Source organism: Pseudophryne corroboree (genome assembly GCF_028390025.1).
Source record: "Pseudophryne corroboree isolate aPseCor3 chromosome 3 unlocalized genomic scaffold, aPseCor3.hap2 SUPER_3_unloc_5, whole genome shotgun sequence".
NCBI classification, from domain to species: Eukaryota; Metazoa; Chordata; class Amphibia; order Anura; family Myobatrachidae; genus Pseudophryne; species Pseudophryne corroboree.
In genome coordinates, this window is record NW_026967541.1 from 3,913,396 (window position 1) to 3,930,968 (window position 17,573).

At 48.1% G+C, this 17,573-nt stretch overlaps 1 protein-coding gene across 2 annotated transcripts in view; it reads right to left on the reverse strand.

Annotated features, from left to right (window-relative positions):
* Window positions 1-15,697: 15,697 nt before the first annotated feature.
* Window positions 15,698-17,573, reverse strand: part of LOC134984338 (oocyte zinc finger protein XlCOF22-like) — a 45,265-nt gene continuing 43,389 nt past the window's right edge. The window contains exon 6 of one of the 2 annotated variants that reach the window (XM_063949940.1): window positions 15,698-16,787. In XM_063949940.1, coding sequence (XP_063806010.1) covers window positions 15,721-16,787 — 1,067 coding nt within the window. In that variant the 3' untranslated portion in view covers window positions 15,698-15,720. Of the gene's footprint in view, window positions 16,791-17,573 lie in introns of both variants that reach the window. The other variant, XM_063949939.1, reaches the window with a different exon arrangement.

Consider the following 17,573-nt stretch of genomic DNA (forward strand, 5'->3'; position numbering starts at 1 on the left):
CATGTGCCCTTGCCCTGGTGGTCTAGTGGGGTCCCTGTACTACCACAGTGTCCACGCCAGCTCGTGTGGCCCACTTCCCACCGGCAGCGCCAGATCGCGGTTTCCAGCGGGTCCCGCCTGGGGGACCCTCTTACCTCCTCCCAAAGTGCGGTCACGCGATACTGGAGAGCTGCGGTGGGGTGTGTGACTGAAGCAAACCAGAGCCTTCACTGTAAGTACCCGGCGACCAGGGAGCGCGGGAGTATACAGCGCTGCTGGGGGAGGTGATGGAGCTGCAGCAGGAGACTAACTGACATCTGACACTCAGTGTTTCTGCTGCAGCCGTTGAAGTCTTCAAATTTCACTTAAGAAAGCTCTTGTGAGGGCTGCTGGAGCAGCCCCCCCCCCTGTTGTATGACTGCACTGCATGGCACCAACTACAAAACTGAGCTCCTGTGCACAGAGGCGGGGCTATAGAGGAGGCGGCGCTATGCATTCTGGGAACAGTCACAGCTTTTAGCCTGTTGGTGCCTCGGATCAAGATCCCACTCTACACCCAATGTTATTCCCTGTGGAACCCAGTGTACCCACAGCAGAAAATAGGATTTTAATTACGTACCGGTAAATCCTTTTCTCGTAGTCCGTAGAGGATGCTGGATGCCCGCCCAGTGCTTCGTATTCCTGCTTTGTTACTTGGTAATGTATTGTTGGTTGCTGAATCATTTCAAGTTGGTTAGTTTGGCTTTCCTTTTGTTCTGTGTGAGCTGGTGTGAATCTCACCACTATCTGTGTATTTCCTTCTCTCAAAGTATGTCCGTCTCCTTGGACACAGTTTCTAGACTGAGTCTGGTAGGAGGGGCATAGAGGGAGGGGCCAGCCCAAACTCTTAAAGTGCCAGTGGCTCCTAGTGAACCCGCCTATGCCCCATGGTACTAAATGGACCCCAGCATCCTCTACAGACTACGAGAAAAGGATTTAACGGTAGGTAATTAAAATCCTATTTTTTCCATACATAATGAAACTGGGAGTCCATCTCTGAAACTTTGTGTGAATACAAGGAAGAGTCCGGAGATGAAGGACATTACTGCTCAATAGATAAGGAATGTATATCATCTTATTTAATAAGAGCGCTTATAGGAGTGTATTTTTGTTCGAATCAGAGGGTCAGCGAGACGTTATGGAGCCAATGTATCATATAATATTTGCTGCTAATTCCCCCAATACAACTGGACCTCCCAAATGTAAGTAGAAGGGACTGCAGCAGGTATCTCCCATACCTTCATACATGGACATTTCCAGGAAAGGGTCAGGTATGTTTATTTAAAATACAACAACCCTGGGGGCGTGGCCACGGCAGCACAGGAGTAGGAAGCAGATCCCGGGAGCTCCCTGGATTAAACATCCTCCTGTAATATCCTGGCCCCTTTGGTGTGCCTGAATACCCTGCTTTTCTTCCCTACGCTGCAGGGCACCGGCAGGCAATTTCCCCGCTCTCCCCGGGGTCTGTACAGCCGAGGAGACATACTTCCGGATTTGAGGCCTATACCTCCTCCGGATCCCCGGCCTCAATTTTGGAGATTCCTGGCCACGCTGTGCACGGGGCCTCAGAGACGGGCCGATGTCGCTGCTGGACGACGCGGGGCAGTGTGGGGACGACGGCTGGTCACCCTCCTACTTGTGGGCTGCAGATCGGAGCCCTGACCCTTCGGAACGTACCCAGCAAATCCTGGAGGGAAGAAAAGGGCACTGTGTGTGGTGGCCATTTCGTGGATAGCTGCATGTACGGCCCCACTGCTCTGGACTGCTGCTTCCAGTCATAGAGGGAACACTCTCACTTAAAGGCTGCCTGATATGTAACTGGTGAGTGACTTCTACCTCCTGGGATCAAATTACACTCTGACTTCAGTTGCTGTCTTACTTTACATACTAAATAACTGCATCGCTCCTGCTCTCACCTATATTCTGAGACTCTGCCAGTACTTTCTTTTACATTTGCCTACTACTTTGGAGACCAGCTGCGGATGTGTTTCTGCTTATTACAACCCTAAAATTCACTCATTGCTGAAGTCTCCTTCTACGCTTTTGACCTGAGATTATACCGGAGTGTCTGTTACTATCTATTGTCCGTCATGGTTCGGGACGGCCAGCGCACAGCTGCGGCGAAGCTGGAGAAATTTGCCAGACAACCTTACCCACTAAACCAACGGGCCTCGCAGGCTGCTTCGCAGGGGGCCTCTCCGTCCCACTCCTACTCCCCATCTGCAACAGCTGCTGAATCCCCTAACACACCCGCAGCTCCATCCCTTCAACAAGTGCTGGAGGCAATAGCTGGATCAGAACAGCGTCTTTCAGATAAGATGGAGAAAGTGCAGAGTGATCTCACTGCTTCGGCAGGACGTCCAGCGCATACGAGAGAGAGTGGGAGAGGCAGAAACACGTGTCTCGAATCTGGAGGATATGTGCGGTCCTATGAAACAATCTATTTCCACGGTAACCCAGCAAGTAACATCCCTTCAATCCAAATTACTAGACAGAGGGTCGGCTACGTAGAAATAATGTGCGATTTGTGGGCCTGCCGGAGAAGGAGGAGGGCTCCCAGCCTGAGGTCTTCCTGGAGTCATGGCTTAAGGAACTGTACGGCGCTGAATCCTTCACGGCACAGTTTACGGTAGAGCGTGCACACCGGATACCATCTCGTCCTCTACCTCCTGGCGCCCCTCCGCACTCCTTCATATCCAAATTTCTGCATTATAAGGACCGTGACTCGGTCCTCCGGTTGGGACGCACAAAAGGCCCCTTACCAGGAATGGGGTTACCGTATCTGCTTTTCCTGATTTTGCCGCGGAAGTCCAGAAGGATCGAGCCCAGTTTATGCCTATCAAGAGGCTCCTCAGAGACCTGAACCTCTCCTACTCTATGCTATTCCCCTCCCGACTCCGGGTGGTAGCGGACAGGGAAACCAAATTCTTCAATTCCCCTAGAGAGGCGGCCCAATGGCTGGACAGATATGCACCGGGAGCGCGCCAGATGGCACCGGATTGAGGCCCTGTACTATCTAATGATCGGTTGGGACCACCAAAGGCATCTACCCATTGTCCAGGGAGCCCCCCCTTGGCGTTGGTGGCTCAGGACTTTTTTCTTTTCTTTCTCTTGATCGCTTGACTTTGGTTAAGGGTTTTGTTTAGTATTTGGCCCTTGAGAGATAGAAACGGTAGTTTGGTATTTAAGTATGCCGAAGTTAGGGGTGGTATACGGGGAGGGGGGGGGGAGAGTTCAGCGAACAGCTTGTTGCTGTGCCTTACACAAGTTTTTTTCTTTCTACAGTTTGTTATTTTTCTCATGCTTAAATTTGTTTTGGAGTACATTCATTTTGATGTGGGAAGTATGTCTGATGCATTGGATACTGTCGATTGAGAGTCAGGGATTGAGTAGTATAGCACTGTTATTACCCTCACTAACAATTTCCAGGAATATTCACTGGACTGTATCTTCAGGTTACTACATAGAATATTACCAGATCTATGGCTAATTTGAAATTGTCCGACATGGAATGTTCGAGGTTTAAATAATAAGATAAAGCGTTCCTTAGTATTAACTACACTTCGGAAATATGGCCCGGATGTTGCATGTCTCTGCGAGACTCACTTGGAGGGGAATAGGTTACTGTCACTTAGAAGACCCTGGGTGGGCTGGGCCTATCACGCTTCTCACTCCTCTTCCTCCAGGGGTGTGTCAATCCTGATAAAGAAATCGGTCCAATTTGAGCTGGTATCGGTCAAGACTGACAAATACGGTCGATTTGTGTTCCTTGAATGTAGACTAAGTTCCCAACCCTACTACATACTGGCGGTTTATATCCCCCCCCCCCATTCTCGTACGATATACTACAGCAAGCCGCTTCATTCATAGCCTCCTCTCCGGACACCCCGGTAATCTGCTTGGGTGACTTTAACAATGTCATGAATTTAGCTTTAGACAGATGGCGCTCTCCGCAGGCTGCTGGGGTCCGCTCTAGTCCTACTAAATTTGCTGATTTTCTGAATAATTTGCAGTGGGTGGATGTGTGGAGAGCTCGGCACCCTACAACTAGACAGTTTTCATGCTTCTCTGGCACGCATGGTTCGTTCTCCAGGATCGATATGACCCTACTCTCCCCCGTTCTTCTCCCTAGGGTGGTTGACGTGCAGTACGAGGCCCGGGATATATCTGATCACTCCCCTATGGTGTTGACTCTCGCTATGGTGAGCCAGAGGGGTCAATCTTATTGGAAACTGCATCCATCCTGGCTGCTGCAAATAGGTGACTGCTCTGACCAGGTGACTCAGTGGGAGGGATACTTTACTGACAATGTAGGCTCGGCCCCCGGAACAGTGGTTTAGGATTCATTTAAGGCATTCTTAAGGGGAACGTATATTAGACGTATTTCTGCCCTCAAAATGTCCTGCAGGGAGAGAGAGCGAGCCCTTGAGAGTGACGCCAGGGATTTGGAATCTAGATACTTGGTGGATGGCACCCCTGCGCTGAAGGTACGCTGGCTGGCGGCCCAGTCGGCATGGGTGGCTCATCTGTCTGATAAAAACTCGCGCTCGCTTCTATTTCAGGCTACTAATATTTACATGCAGGGCGATAGGCCAGGTGGCCTGTTGGCTCGATTGGTGCACAGTGACCGCCCAGGTTCTACAATTGCTCAGATGACCGGTAGCGATGGCGCCCTTGTGAACACCACGCCGGAAATTGCGCAGCTATTCCGCTCCTACTATGCTGAGGTCTACAGGTCACAACTGGTAGACTCGACATCCCCTACCCACACTCCCACCGGAGGCCTCTGAGATGCTGGAGGCACCCTTAACTCTGGAAGAGGTAACGGCGGCTATTGGCTTGTCTCCCAGCGGCAAGGCACCGGGCTATGACGGCATCCCCTCAGAGGTATACAAGACCCACATTGATTTCTTCGGTCCTAGGCTTCACACCCTGTATTCTGATATTTTTGTTAATGATCAACTTCCCCCCTCTATGGCGGAGGCGATTATTATAGTTATCCCGAAGCCCGGAAAAGACCCTAGATCCCCAGAATCCTATAGACCGATATCATTGATTCCCACTGACGCTAAGATCCTGGCAAAGATTTTAGCAGTTCGACTCAACACCGTAATTACTTCCATTATCCACTCCGATCAGACCGGCTTTATGCCAGGGATGTCCACTTCTATTAACCTACATAGATTATATACCATCTTACAAATCCCATACGACTTCCCCTCTGACTCGGTAGTGGTCTCGCTGGATGCCGCCAAGGCATTTGACAGTACCGAGTAGTCCTATCTATGGGAGGTCATGACAGCTATGGGTTTCGGGCCTAATTTTATAAAATGGATTAAATTGCTTTATCAGCACCCGACTGCCAGAATCTCAGTGAATGGCTATATCTCTCCCTCGTTCCGCCTGTTTCGCGGGACCAGGCAGGGATGTCCTCTGTCCCCAACCTTGTTTGCCCTGGCCATCGAACCCTTGGCCTGTCTAATAAGGTCCTACCCAGGCGTGGTGGGCATTCATACCGGCCCTCGTGAGGATAGGATTGCCCTTTACGCTGACGACATGCTGTTGTTTCTGCAGGATTACACCAGGTCTATGCCTACAGTGTTGCAATTGATTGAGGAGTTCGGTGTATATTCAGGCCTTCATATTAACTGGTCTAAGTCCTCTATTATGCCTGTGATTGCCCCCCCCCCCCTGCTGTTCCTAAAATCTCCCTACCGCTATGCTGGACGGCGAAATTTAAATATCTTGGGATTCAGATAACCAATGACCCCTCTGACTTTACACCTTTGAACCTTGATCCGATCATGCAACAAATTACTTGTAAATCCAAGACTTGGTGTAAGCTTCCATTGACTGTATCTGGCAGGGTCAGACTCGTAAAAATGATACTACTACCTAAGATTCTATATGTGGTTCTCCAATCCCCTGTATATATTAATCCATCCTTCTTTAGAAAATTGAATAGTGTCCTGTCTTCTTTAATATGGGCTAACAAACGTCCTAGAATACAACTGAACACTCTCACCAGGCTGCACAGCGACGGAGGTCTGGCCTTGCCAAACTTTCAGATGTACTACTATGCCGCTCAGCTGTCTCATATTAGTGCATGGGTGCAGGATACTGGCGTCACTTCCCTATACTGGGTATTTGTACAATGCTACTTCCCCGACTTATCCCCCCTGCAGGTGTTGCTGAGTGGGAGCTTGGCCCGGTTCCTCCGTCCTCTTATATACCAAGCCATGAAGGTGTGGCAGGCACTAAAAATTCTTTTGAAATTTGATGGATTGGACCCGGACACCCCCCTCTGGTATTCTAAATGGCTCCCTGAACTATACGCGCTCGAGGGGAGGGAAGTTTGGGCCCCTAAATCAATGATTTCCATAAATCACCTTTATACGGATAATACGCTCAAATCCTTCCAACAACTAAAAGATGAGTTTAATTTGCCTAATTCCTATTTTTTTTAGATATCTCCAACTCAGACATGCCTTGCAGTCCCAATTCCCCCCCTAAAATTATACAATTTCCCATTAAGACCTTTGTAAGTATGCTGGGTCGAGTTAAGATGATTTCCCATGCTTATGGTTATCTACTCGCCAAACTCCATATAGATCCTTTGACACGTCTCCGTGTCAAATGGGAGCAGGATCTGGGCCCCATAGATGAAGAGAACTGGGCCCTTGCTTTGGAAACTCCGTGCACGGTTACCAAATCCATCAGGTATCAACAGATACAATACTTCCTTTTGCATAGAATATATATGACCCCGGCCAGACTAGCCAAATTCGGGACGGGTCGTGTGGGATGACTGCCCTAAGTGTGGGATGACTGCAGGTACTTTTTGGCACCTCATTTGGGATTGTCCGGTGTTGCGGGCTTTCTGGGCGGGGGTCGGATCCATTCTGTGGAACACAGGGGTGGACGAGGCCATGCTTACTCCGCAATTTTGCATCCTGGGAATGGGTGGTTCTGACTTTGTGTCTAGTCCAGAGGGCCTATATGCTCGCAACATATGTGCATTGGCGAAGGTGAGCATTGCGAGGCTATGGATGGCCCCTAAGGGCCCTACACTCCCCGCTCTTAAGGCACGAATAAACAACACTGTTTTTAAGGAACGTTACATTTATAGGAAACATAATGCCTCCGCTAAATTTGAAAGAATTTGGTCTCTATGGCTGGAATCCATATACTCCGTCCCAGACCCTACAACTTAATGGTGATAGGGTTACTAACAGGTCCTGGATTTGCCAAGTTATGATCTTCTAGGGCTATAGGCTTCCCTCTCACCCAATGGGTTGTGAATGAGAGAGTGGCTCTGTGCCCAGCTGGACAGGGTAGGAGTTAGAGTGCTAGTATCCCCCAATGTGTCCTCTTCCCCATAATGTTTTTTGTCTTTGTTTCTTTATTTTTTTATTTCTGGGTTTCTCTGTGTTTGGTTTCTGATTGTTTTCTTCTTTTTTAAAGGGTTTTACTCGGACGGGTTGTCCGTAAGTGTTATATTTGAGGGGGGGGGGGGGGGGAAACAAAATAAAGTATAATGTGATTTCATGAATACTAGAGTGTACGGATTATGCAAAATAATGGTATATATAACTGTACATTCCTATGCGCCTATGAGCAAATTACAGTTTGAAAATAAGTCGAAAGTGAATGCTGTTCCCCGATGAGGACATGTCATTACGTGTTTAATGTGTTCCTGTTATGCAATGTCTGTATGCAAACTACTCTCTTTCGAAATAAAAATACTTTGTTTAAAAAAAAAAATACAACAACCCTAATTCCCCTACAATAAAAAAAACAAAAAAAACCTTTGAACAGACAAATAATAATTAAAAAAAATATACACACACAAATTAAGAAATAAGAGGAAGTCACATGATGTAATTGCAGCTTCCTGCCAGGCCACTGCCCCCACTCCACAGAAACGCACTGATATAAAACGTCTGCCACTATTTATTTACACAGAAAGAGACCCCCTTCCCCTGTAATGTTACCTCAATATTCACATGAGCTGTCACATTGGACATAGCCAAAATGACAGCGTGTGTACACACCAGACGGGATATTTATACACAGCAACACTGATATTATGTGGACACAAAAGTAACAATACAAGTGACACATTAACAGGAAATTGTTTCTGTCACCATAGCGACAATTATCTGATAATAATATAATACACAGACACATAAAAAGACTCAACGGAAATCTTCTTTTTACACTTTATTTCATATCTTTAATACAGATTTTTCTCTATATTTTAAACTTAAAAAATACTTTACTCTGCACAACAGCCTATGGGGGTCATTCAGACCCAACCGCAATAGCGGCCTGCAGCAGTTTGCTGGTGTTGGAAAAATATGCATGCCCAGCGGCCACGCAGACAAACACATTGCGGTCGCATCCCTGAGGGGTGAACGCGGGTGGGCCGGAACCATTTTCCAGGGGCTGTGTGATGTCACATCTGCGTTCATCTCTGATTAACCCCCTATAAGCTTCCAGAGTGCACCTCATATCTCATCTTTTCCAAGTTACTACAAATGATATGAGATCGGTAGCAGCACTACTTTCAGGATTATTACACAGAACACACATAAAGGCTGACACAGCAAATAACAGTAACACATACAAGGGATTAATTAGAAATAAGGAAGCATAATCATCATTAAGTCTAATTATCAACTGGTTCTGTGCGGGACCCATACACCTCTTTACTGTCTCCAGCAGCCCCTGGTACTGCACTGCGGCCCTCCGCCCTGTCTCCCCCCACTACTGCCACCCGCCCTGTCTCCCCCCACTACTGTCACCCGTCCTGTCTATCCCCACTGCTGTCAACCGCCCTGTCTCCCCCCACTACTGTCACCCGCCCTGTCTCCCCCCACTACTGTCACCTGTCCTGTCTATCCCCACTGCTGTCAACCACCCTGTCTCCCCCCACTACTGCCACCCACCCTGGCTCCCCCCACTACTGCCACCCACCCTGGCTCCCCCCACTACTGCCACCCTCCACAAATGCCACCGCCCTGTCTCCCTCCACTAATTCCATTCACCCTGTCTCCCCCCACTACTGCTACCCACCCTGTCTCCACCCACACTACTGCCACCGCCCTGCCTCCCTCCACTAATGCCACTCACCCTGCCTCACCCCCACTACTGCCACCCAGCCCGTCCCCTCCCCACTACTGCCACCCGCCCTCTCTCCTTTCCACTACTTCCACCACCTTGTCTCCCCCTCTGACACCTTAACTCTGCTTGAGGACAAGATTCTCACACAGACACTGCCTCCTGCAGTCCCCACTACTGCCAGCCACCCTGAGTACCCCTCAGCTCTGCTTGGGGATAATATTACCCAGACAGTGCCACCGATACAGCACTAGTGCCACCCACCCTGTCTCCCCCTGACATCTCAGCACTGCTTGGGGTTTCTTGGTATTGCTGGTAACAGTCCATCTGCAGATGAAAGCAAGTAGGACAGTAAGGAGTCAGAAGCTGCTTCTGGTACCTTGGACCCTGGTCATGTAGGGCTGGGAGAGTCAGTAGATTATGTAACAGTCACCATCTTACAGGCAGCCGGTGGAGGGAATAGAGAATGGGTGTTATGTGGCGTCTGGTTGGTAGTAAAGCTGAGTTGTAGCCCTGCCGTTTATTGGTGAGCTTCTATCATAAGGACCTGTTTCACCAGTACTGAGTCACAGCCAACTGGCATCACCAACACCTGGAGCTCAGCTAGACAACCATTTAGGATTGGTACTGGTTTCTCAGTACCCGGAGCAAAAGACAGGTCATCTGCATAGCAGTGGTAGATGAGGACATGACATCTGACTATTTCACCTGGCAGTAGCATGTATATTGCAAAAAGCATAGGAGATAGGATAAGAATCTTGAAGAACAACGCCTGGCAATGATGAGTATACTCCAGAAGATTAAAATGGTTCCTCACCTGAATGATATCTAATGTGTGCAACAAGAGTTGATTTATTTCTCAGAGTATGGAAATGGCTTCTCACCTGTGTGACTTCTGTGATGTGTAACAAGTTGTGATTTCTGTGTAAAACATTTCCCGCACTGAGAGCAAGAAAAATAAGATTTTACTCACCGGTAAATCTATTTCTCGTAGTCCGTAGTGGATGCTGGGGACTCCGTAAGGACCATGGGGAATAGATCGGGCACTCTAGAAAAGAATTAGGGCTACTGGTGTGCACTGGCTCCTCCCACTATGCCCCTCCTCCAGACCTCAGTTAAGGAAACTGTGCCCGGACGAGCTAACATTACAAGGAAAGGATTTTGGAATCCCGGGTAAGACTCATACCAGCCACACCAATCACACCGTATAACTTGTGATACTCAAACCCAGTTAACAGTATGAACAATTACAACCATCAGACAACCTGATGTAACATAACCCTTTATTAAGCAATAACTATATACAAGTATTGCAGAAGAAGTCCGCACTTGGGACGGGCGCCCAGCATCCACTGCGGACTAGGAGAAATAGATTTACCGGTGAGTAAAATCTTATTTTCTCTAACGTCCTAAGTGGATGCTGGGGACTCCGTAAGGACCATGGGGATTATACCAAAGCTCCCAAACGGGTGGGAGAGTGCGGATGAGTCTGCAGCACCGAATGAGCAAACTCAAGGTCCCCTCAGCCAGGGTATAAAACCTGTAGAACTTTGCAAACGTGTTTGCCCCTGACCAAGTAGCTGCTCGGCAAAGCTGTAATGCCGAGACCCCTCGGGCAGCCGCCCAAGAAGAGCCCACCTTCCTTGTGGAATGGGCCTTTACGGATTTTGGCAGCGGCAGTCCAGCCGCAGAATGAGCCTGCTGAATCGTGTTACAGATCCAGCGAGCAATAGTCTGCTTTGAAGCAGGAGCACCCAGCTTGTTGGATGCATACAGGACAAACAGCGACTCCGTTTTCCTGACCTTAGCCGTTCTGGCCACATAAATCTTCAAAGCCCGCACTACATCTAGTAACTCTGAATCCTCCAAGTCCCTTGTAGCCACAGGCACCACAATAGGTTGGTTTATATGAAAAGATGACACCACCTTGGGCAGAAATTGTGGACGCATCCGCAATTCTGCCCTGTCCATATGAAAAACCAGATAGGGGCTTTTATGTGACAAAGCCGCCAATTCCGATACACGCCTGGCTGAAGCCAGAGCTAGAAGCATAACCATCTTCCAGGTGAGATATTTTAACTCCACTGTTCTTCGTGGTTCAAACCAGTGTGATTTTAGGAAACTCAACACCACGTTAAGATCCCAAGGTGCCACTGGAGGCACAAACGGGGGCTGTATATGCAAGCACTCCCTTCACAAAGGTCTGAACTTCAGGAAGAGCTGTCAGTTCTTTTTGAAAGAAAATGGATAGGCGCGAAATCTGGACCTTAATGGATCCCAATTTTAGGCCCAAAGAGACACTCCCGATTGTAGGAAGTGAATGAATCGGCCCAGCTGGAATTCCTCTGTAGGAGCCTTCCGGGCTTCACACCAAGCAACATATTTTCGCCATATACGGTGATAATGCTTAGATGTTACATCCTTCCTAGCCTTAATAAGCGTAGGAATAACCTCATCCGGAATCCCCTTTTCTGCTAGGATCCGGCGTTCAACCGCCATGCCGTCAAACGCAGCCTCGGTAAGTCTTGGAACAAACAGGGCCCCTGTTGTAACAGATCCTGTCTTAAGGGCAGAGGCCATGGGTCCTCTGTGAGCATTTCTTGCAGATCCGGATACCAAACCCTTCTTGGCCAATCTGGAACAATGAGAATTGTTCTCACTCCTCTTTTTCTTATGATTCTCAATACCTTGGGTATGAGAGGAAGAGGGGGAAACACAAAAACCGACTGGAACACCCACGGTGTTACTAGTGCGTCCACAGCAATCGCCTGAGGGTCTCTTGACCTGGCGCAGTACCGCTGTCGTTTTTTGTTCAGTCGGGACGCCATCATGTCCACTTGTGGCAGTTCCCACCGGTCTGTGACCTGTGTGAAGACTTCTGGATGAAGTCCCTATTCTCCCGGGTGGAGGTCGTGTCTGCTGAGGAAGTCTGCCTCCCAGTTGTGCACTCCCGGGATGAACACTGCTGATAGTGCTTTTACGCGATTCTCCACCCAACGAAGAATCCTGGTGGCTTCTGTCATCGCCACCCTGCTCCTTGTGCCGCCTTGACGGTTTACATGAGCCACTGCGGTGATGTTGTCTGATTGAATCAGCATCGATTTGTCTTGAAGCAGGTTTACTGCCTGACGTAGGGCGTTGTAAATGGCCCTTAGTTCCAGGATGTTTATGTGCAGACAAGTCTCCTGACTTGACCACAGGCCTTGGAAATTTCTTCCCTGTGTGACTGCTCCCCACCCTCGGAGGCTTGCATCCGTGGTCACCAGGAACCAGTCCTGAATGCCGAATCTTCGGCCCTCGAGAAGGTGAGCACTCTGCAGCCACCACAGCAGAGACACCCTTGCCCTGGGGGATAGAGTGATCAGCCGATGCATCTGTAGATGTGATCCGGACCACTTGTCCAACAGATCCCATTGAAAGGTCCTTACATGGAACCTTCCAAAGGGAATGGCCTCGTATGATGCCACCATCTTTCCTAGGACTCGTGTGCACTGATGCACCGACACCTGTCTTGGCTTCAATAATTCTCTGACCAGGGTCATGAGTTCCTGTGCCTTCTCCGTTGGGAGATACACCCTCTTCTGGTCTGTGTCCAGAATCATGCCCAGGAAAGGCAGACAAGTCATAGGGATCAACTGCGACTTTGGGAGATTTAGAATCCAGCCGTGTTGCTGCAACACTTCCTGAGAGCGTGCTACACTGATCAGCAACTGTTCCCTGGACCTTGCCTTTATAAGGAGATCATCCAAGTATGGGATAATTGTGATTCCCTGCTTCCGCAGGATCATCATCATTTTTGCCATTACCTTGGTAAATATCCTCGGTGCCGTCGAGAGACCAAACGGCAACGTCTGGAATTGGTAGTGACAATCTTGTACCACAAATCTGAGGTACTCTTGATGAGGTGGATAAATCGGGACATGCAGGTAAGCATCCTTTATGTCCAGCGACACCATAAAATACCCTTCTTCCAGGCTCGCAATGACCGCTCTTAGCGATTCCATCTTGAACTTGAACCGTTTCAGGTAAACGTTCAGGGATTTTAAGTTCACAATGGGCCTGACCGAACCGTCCAGTTTCGGTACCACAAATAACGTGGAATAATACCCTCTCCCCGTTGCAGGGGGGGGAACTCCACCACCACCTGCTGGATGTACAATTTCTGGATCGCCGCTAGTACCAACTCCCTTTCTATGGGGGATGTCGGCAGAGCCTATTTTAGGAGGCGGTGAGGAGGCGTCTCCTCGAATTCCAGCCTGTACCCCCTGAGATACTATCTGCAAAACCCAGGGATCTGCTTGTGAGCGAACCCACTGGTGGCTGAAACTTCAGAGATGCGTCATGCGGTGGACTTAGTTGAAGCCGGGGAGGACTTCTGTTCCTGGGAACTAGCTGTGTTATGCAGCTTCCTTCCTCTACCCTTGCCTCTGGCAAGAAAGGACGCACCTCGGACTTTCTTACCCTTCTGTGAACGAAAGGACTGCATCTGATAATACGGTGCTTTCTTAGGTTGTGATGGAATAAACGGTAAAAAATTTGACTTCCCAGCCGTAGCTGTGGCCACTAGGTCCAACAGACCTTCCCCAAATAATTCCACACCCTTGTAAGGTAAAACCTCCATGTGCCGCTTAGAGTCGGCATCACCTGTCCACTGTCGAGTCCATAGGCCCCTTCTGGCTGAAATCGATATAGCATTTATTCTAGAGCTCAGCATGGCAATATTCCTCTGAGCATCTCTCATATAGAGGACAGTGTCTTTTATATGCCCCAATGTCAGTACTATAGTATCCTTGTCCAGTATATCAATCTCTTCAGATAACATATCAGCCCATGCTGCTACTGCACTACATATCCATGCCAACGCAATGGCCGGTCTAAGAATGGTACCAGAATGTGTGTATATGGACCTAAGGATAGCTTCCTGCTTTCTATCTGCAGGATCTTTTAAGGCTGCCGTATCCTGTGACAATAGGGCCACCTTTTTTGACAAGCATGTCAGCGCTTTGTCTACCCTCGGGGCGGATTCCCAGCGTAACCTGTCCGTTGGCGGGAAGGGGTACGCCATTAGCATCCTTTTAGGGATCAGCAGTTTCTTATCTGGTGATTCCCAAGCTCTCTCACATAACTCATTTAATTCATGAGACGGGGGAAAGGTCACCACTTGTCTCTTTTCCCCAAACATATTAACCCTCTTGTCAGGGACAGGGCTTTCCTAGGAGATGTGTAACACTTCCTTCATAGCTATAATCATATATCTTATAGCTTTGGCCATTTTAGGTTGTAACCTGGCCTCCTCATCATCGACGCTGGAGTCGGACTCCGTGTCGATATCTGTGTCAACAACCTGGGATAGTGGACGCTTTTGAGGCCCCGACGGCCCCTGCGTAGTAGAATCAGGCATGGGTTGAGACCCAGACTGTCTCAAGGCTTCTGCTTTATCCAGCCTTTTATGTAAGGAATTAACATTCTCATTTAAAACCTTCCACATATCAATCCAATCCGGTGTCGGCGACACCACACTTGTTTCCTCTCGCTCCGCCTCCAAATAGCCTTCCTCGTCAAACATGTCGACACACGCGTACCGACACACCATACACACAGGGAAAGCTCTTTTGAAGACAATTCCCCCACCAGGCCTTTTGGGGAAACAGAGAGAGTTTGCCAGTACACACCCCAGCGCTATATAACCCAGCAACAAACACAGTACCTCAGTGTTTACCCTGTAGCTGCTGTAATATCTGTTTTGCGCATAAATTTGTGTGCCCCCCCTCTTTTTTCACCCCCCTACCGTGATTCTGCAGGGGAGAGTCTGGGGAGCTTCCTTCCAGCAGAGCTTTGAAGAGAAAATGGCGCTGGTGAGTACTGAGGAAGAAGCCCCGCCACTTTCTGCCGGCTTTCTGTCCCGCGTTTTTGTGTGTAAAAAATGGCGGGGGCTCATGCAGACATACAGTGCCTACCTGTACGTCTGCAAAACTTTTGCCAAAGGTACCTTATTGCTGCCCAGGGCACCCCCCCTGCGCCCTGCACCCTACAGTGACTGGAGTGTGTGGTGTGCTGTGGGAGCAATGGCGCACAGCTGCAGTGCTGTGCGCTACCTTATCTGAAGACAGGAGTCTTCTGCCGCCGATTTCAACTCCACGCCGTGCTTCTTGCTTCTGGCTCTGCGAGGGGGACGGCGACGCGGCTCCGGGATCGGACCGCCAATGGTCAGTACCTGTGTTCGATCCCTCTGGAGCTAATGGTGTCCAGTACCCTAAGAAGCGCAATCTATCCAGCAGTTGGTAAGGTTTGTTTCTCTCCACTCAGTCCCACGTAGCAGAGAGTCTGTTGCCAGCAGAATGCTCTCTGAAAATAATAAAACCTAACAAAATACTTTTCTTCTCAGCAAGCTCAGGAGAGCCCACTAAGTTGCACCCTTCTCGTTCGGGCACAGATTCTAACTGAGGTCTGGAGGAGGGACATAGAGGGAGTAGCCAGTGCACACCAGTAGTCCTAATTCTTTTCTAGAGTGCCCTATCTCCTGCGGAGCCCGTCTATTCCCCATGGTCCTTACGGAGTCCCCAGCATCCACTTAGGGTGTTAGAGAAATGCCTTCTCACCTGTGTGACTTCTCTCATGGTTTCTAAGATCTGATTTGTGTGCAGAACATTTCCCACACTCAGAACATGGAAATATATTCTCACCTGTGTGACTTCTGTAATGAGTAACAAGTTGTGATTTCCATCTAACACATTTCCCACACTCAGAGCAAGAAAATGGCTTCTCACCTGTGTGACTTCTCTGATGTAGAACAAGATGTGATTTCTGGGAAAAACATTTCCCACACTCAGAGCAAGAAAATGGCCTCTCACCTGTGTGACTTCTCTGATGTAGAACAAGATGTGATTTCTGGGAAAAACATTTCCCACACTCAGAACATGGAAATATATTCTCACCTGTGTGACTTCTGTAATGAGTAACAAGTTGTGATTTCCATCTAACACATTTCCCACACTCAGAGCAAGAAAATGGCTTCTCACCTGTGTGACTTCGCTGATGTACAACAAGATATGATTTCTGGGAAAAACATTTCCCGCACTCAGAGCAAGAAAATGGCTTCTCACCTGTGTGACTTCTCTGATGTAGAACAAGATGTGATTTCTGGGAAAAACATTTCCCACACTCAGAGCAAGAAAACGGCCTCTCATCTGTGTGACTTCGCTGATGTAGAACAAGATGTGATTTCTGGGAAAAACATTTCCCACACTCAGAGCAAGAATATGGCCTCTCACCTGTGTGACTTCTCTGATGTATAACAAGATGCGATTTCCGTGCAAAACATTTCCCACACTCAGAACATGGAAATGGCCTCTCACCTGCCTTACCTGCCTGATGGGTAATAAGCTTTGTGTTCTGTGTAAAACATTTGGCATCTATAGAACAGGGAAACACTGTATCTACTGTCAGAGCTGTAACAGATGCACCAATATCAGAGTGATCAGGAAAACATTTCCCAGGATCAGAGGGACCAGCTGATAGAGCTGGATGTATAATTAGGGTAATGGGATTAGCTCCTGGAGAATCCTGTCTACTGTCATAATCTTTTATGTCACAATCCGGAGATAACATTAGATGTCCTTCTGAGATGTTCCTGCTTGCGTGTCCATCTGCTGGAAATAAAATACATTATGGAAATGTGACATTTTCTGTAACAATATTAATCTTGTAAACAATATGAGAAGACGACTCTCTGGGACACTTAATTGTAAATGTGTGTGTATAATAAAACATAACTTTTAATGAAGGCTTTATAATACTGTGTCTCAGACTATCATTGTGTCCACCCTCCTGAGAACACTCACAATAACAAATGTAATATTATAATAAGACTTAGATATATCTCTCTCTTGTACTGGTAACTAACCATGAAGTATAAATGGAGATGTAGTCACTCGCCAAGTCCTATGTCAGCACCAATGTAAAACAATGGATGGGTAACATATCGTATGAATTGGAGATTCTAGATGAACAATAACATCAGACATATGAGCTGATGGATCAGAGAAATGTCTCCTAACGTTACTCCTGGAAGCATTGGTAAGGTAGCATTCCTTTATGTGTGTGCTCATACGCTGGTAAGCCTGTACATGTGTTACTCACCCTTATATAAGGTATATCGCTACAGCAGAGTAGGTGTGGAATAAGGATATTTTACATGAAATACACCATATAATACACTGCAATCATCATCATCATCACCTGCTAGGTTATAATCCAGTGTTACACCTCCATCATCAGTGTCTTACATCTATACCCTCAATAGTAATAAGGATGATGTGTGTACGGTAAGTATGATATAGAGAATTACATATCAGAATCTATACTGCTGCCGCCATACTTCTGCTTCTCATACGTGTGCTACTGGCAGCAGTGAACATCTGAGTGAGAGTGCA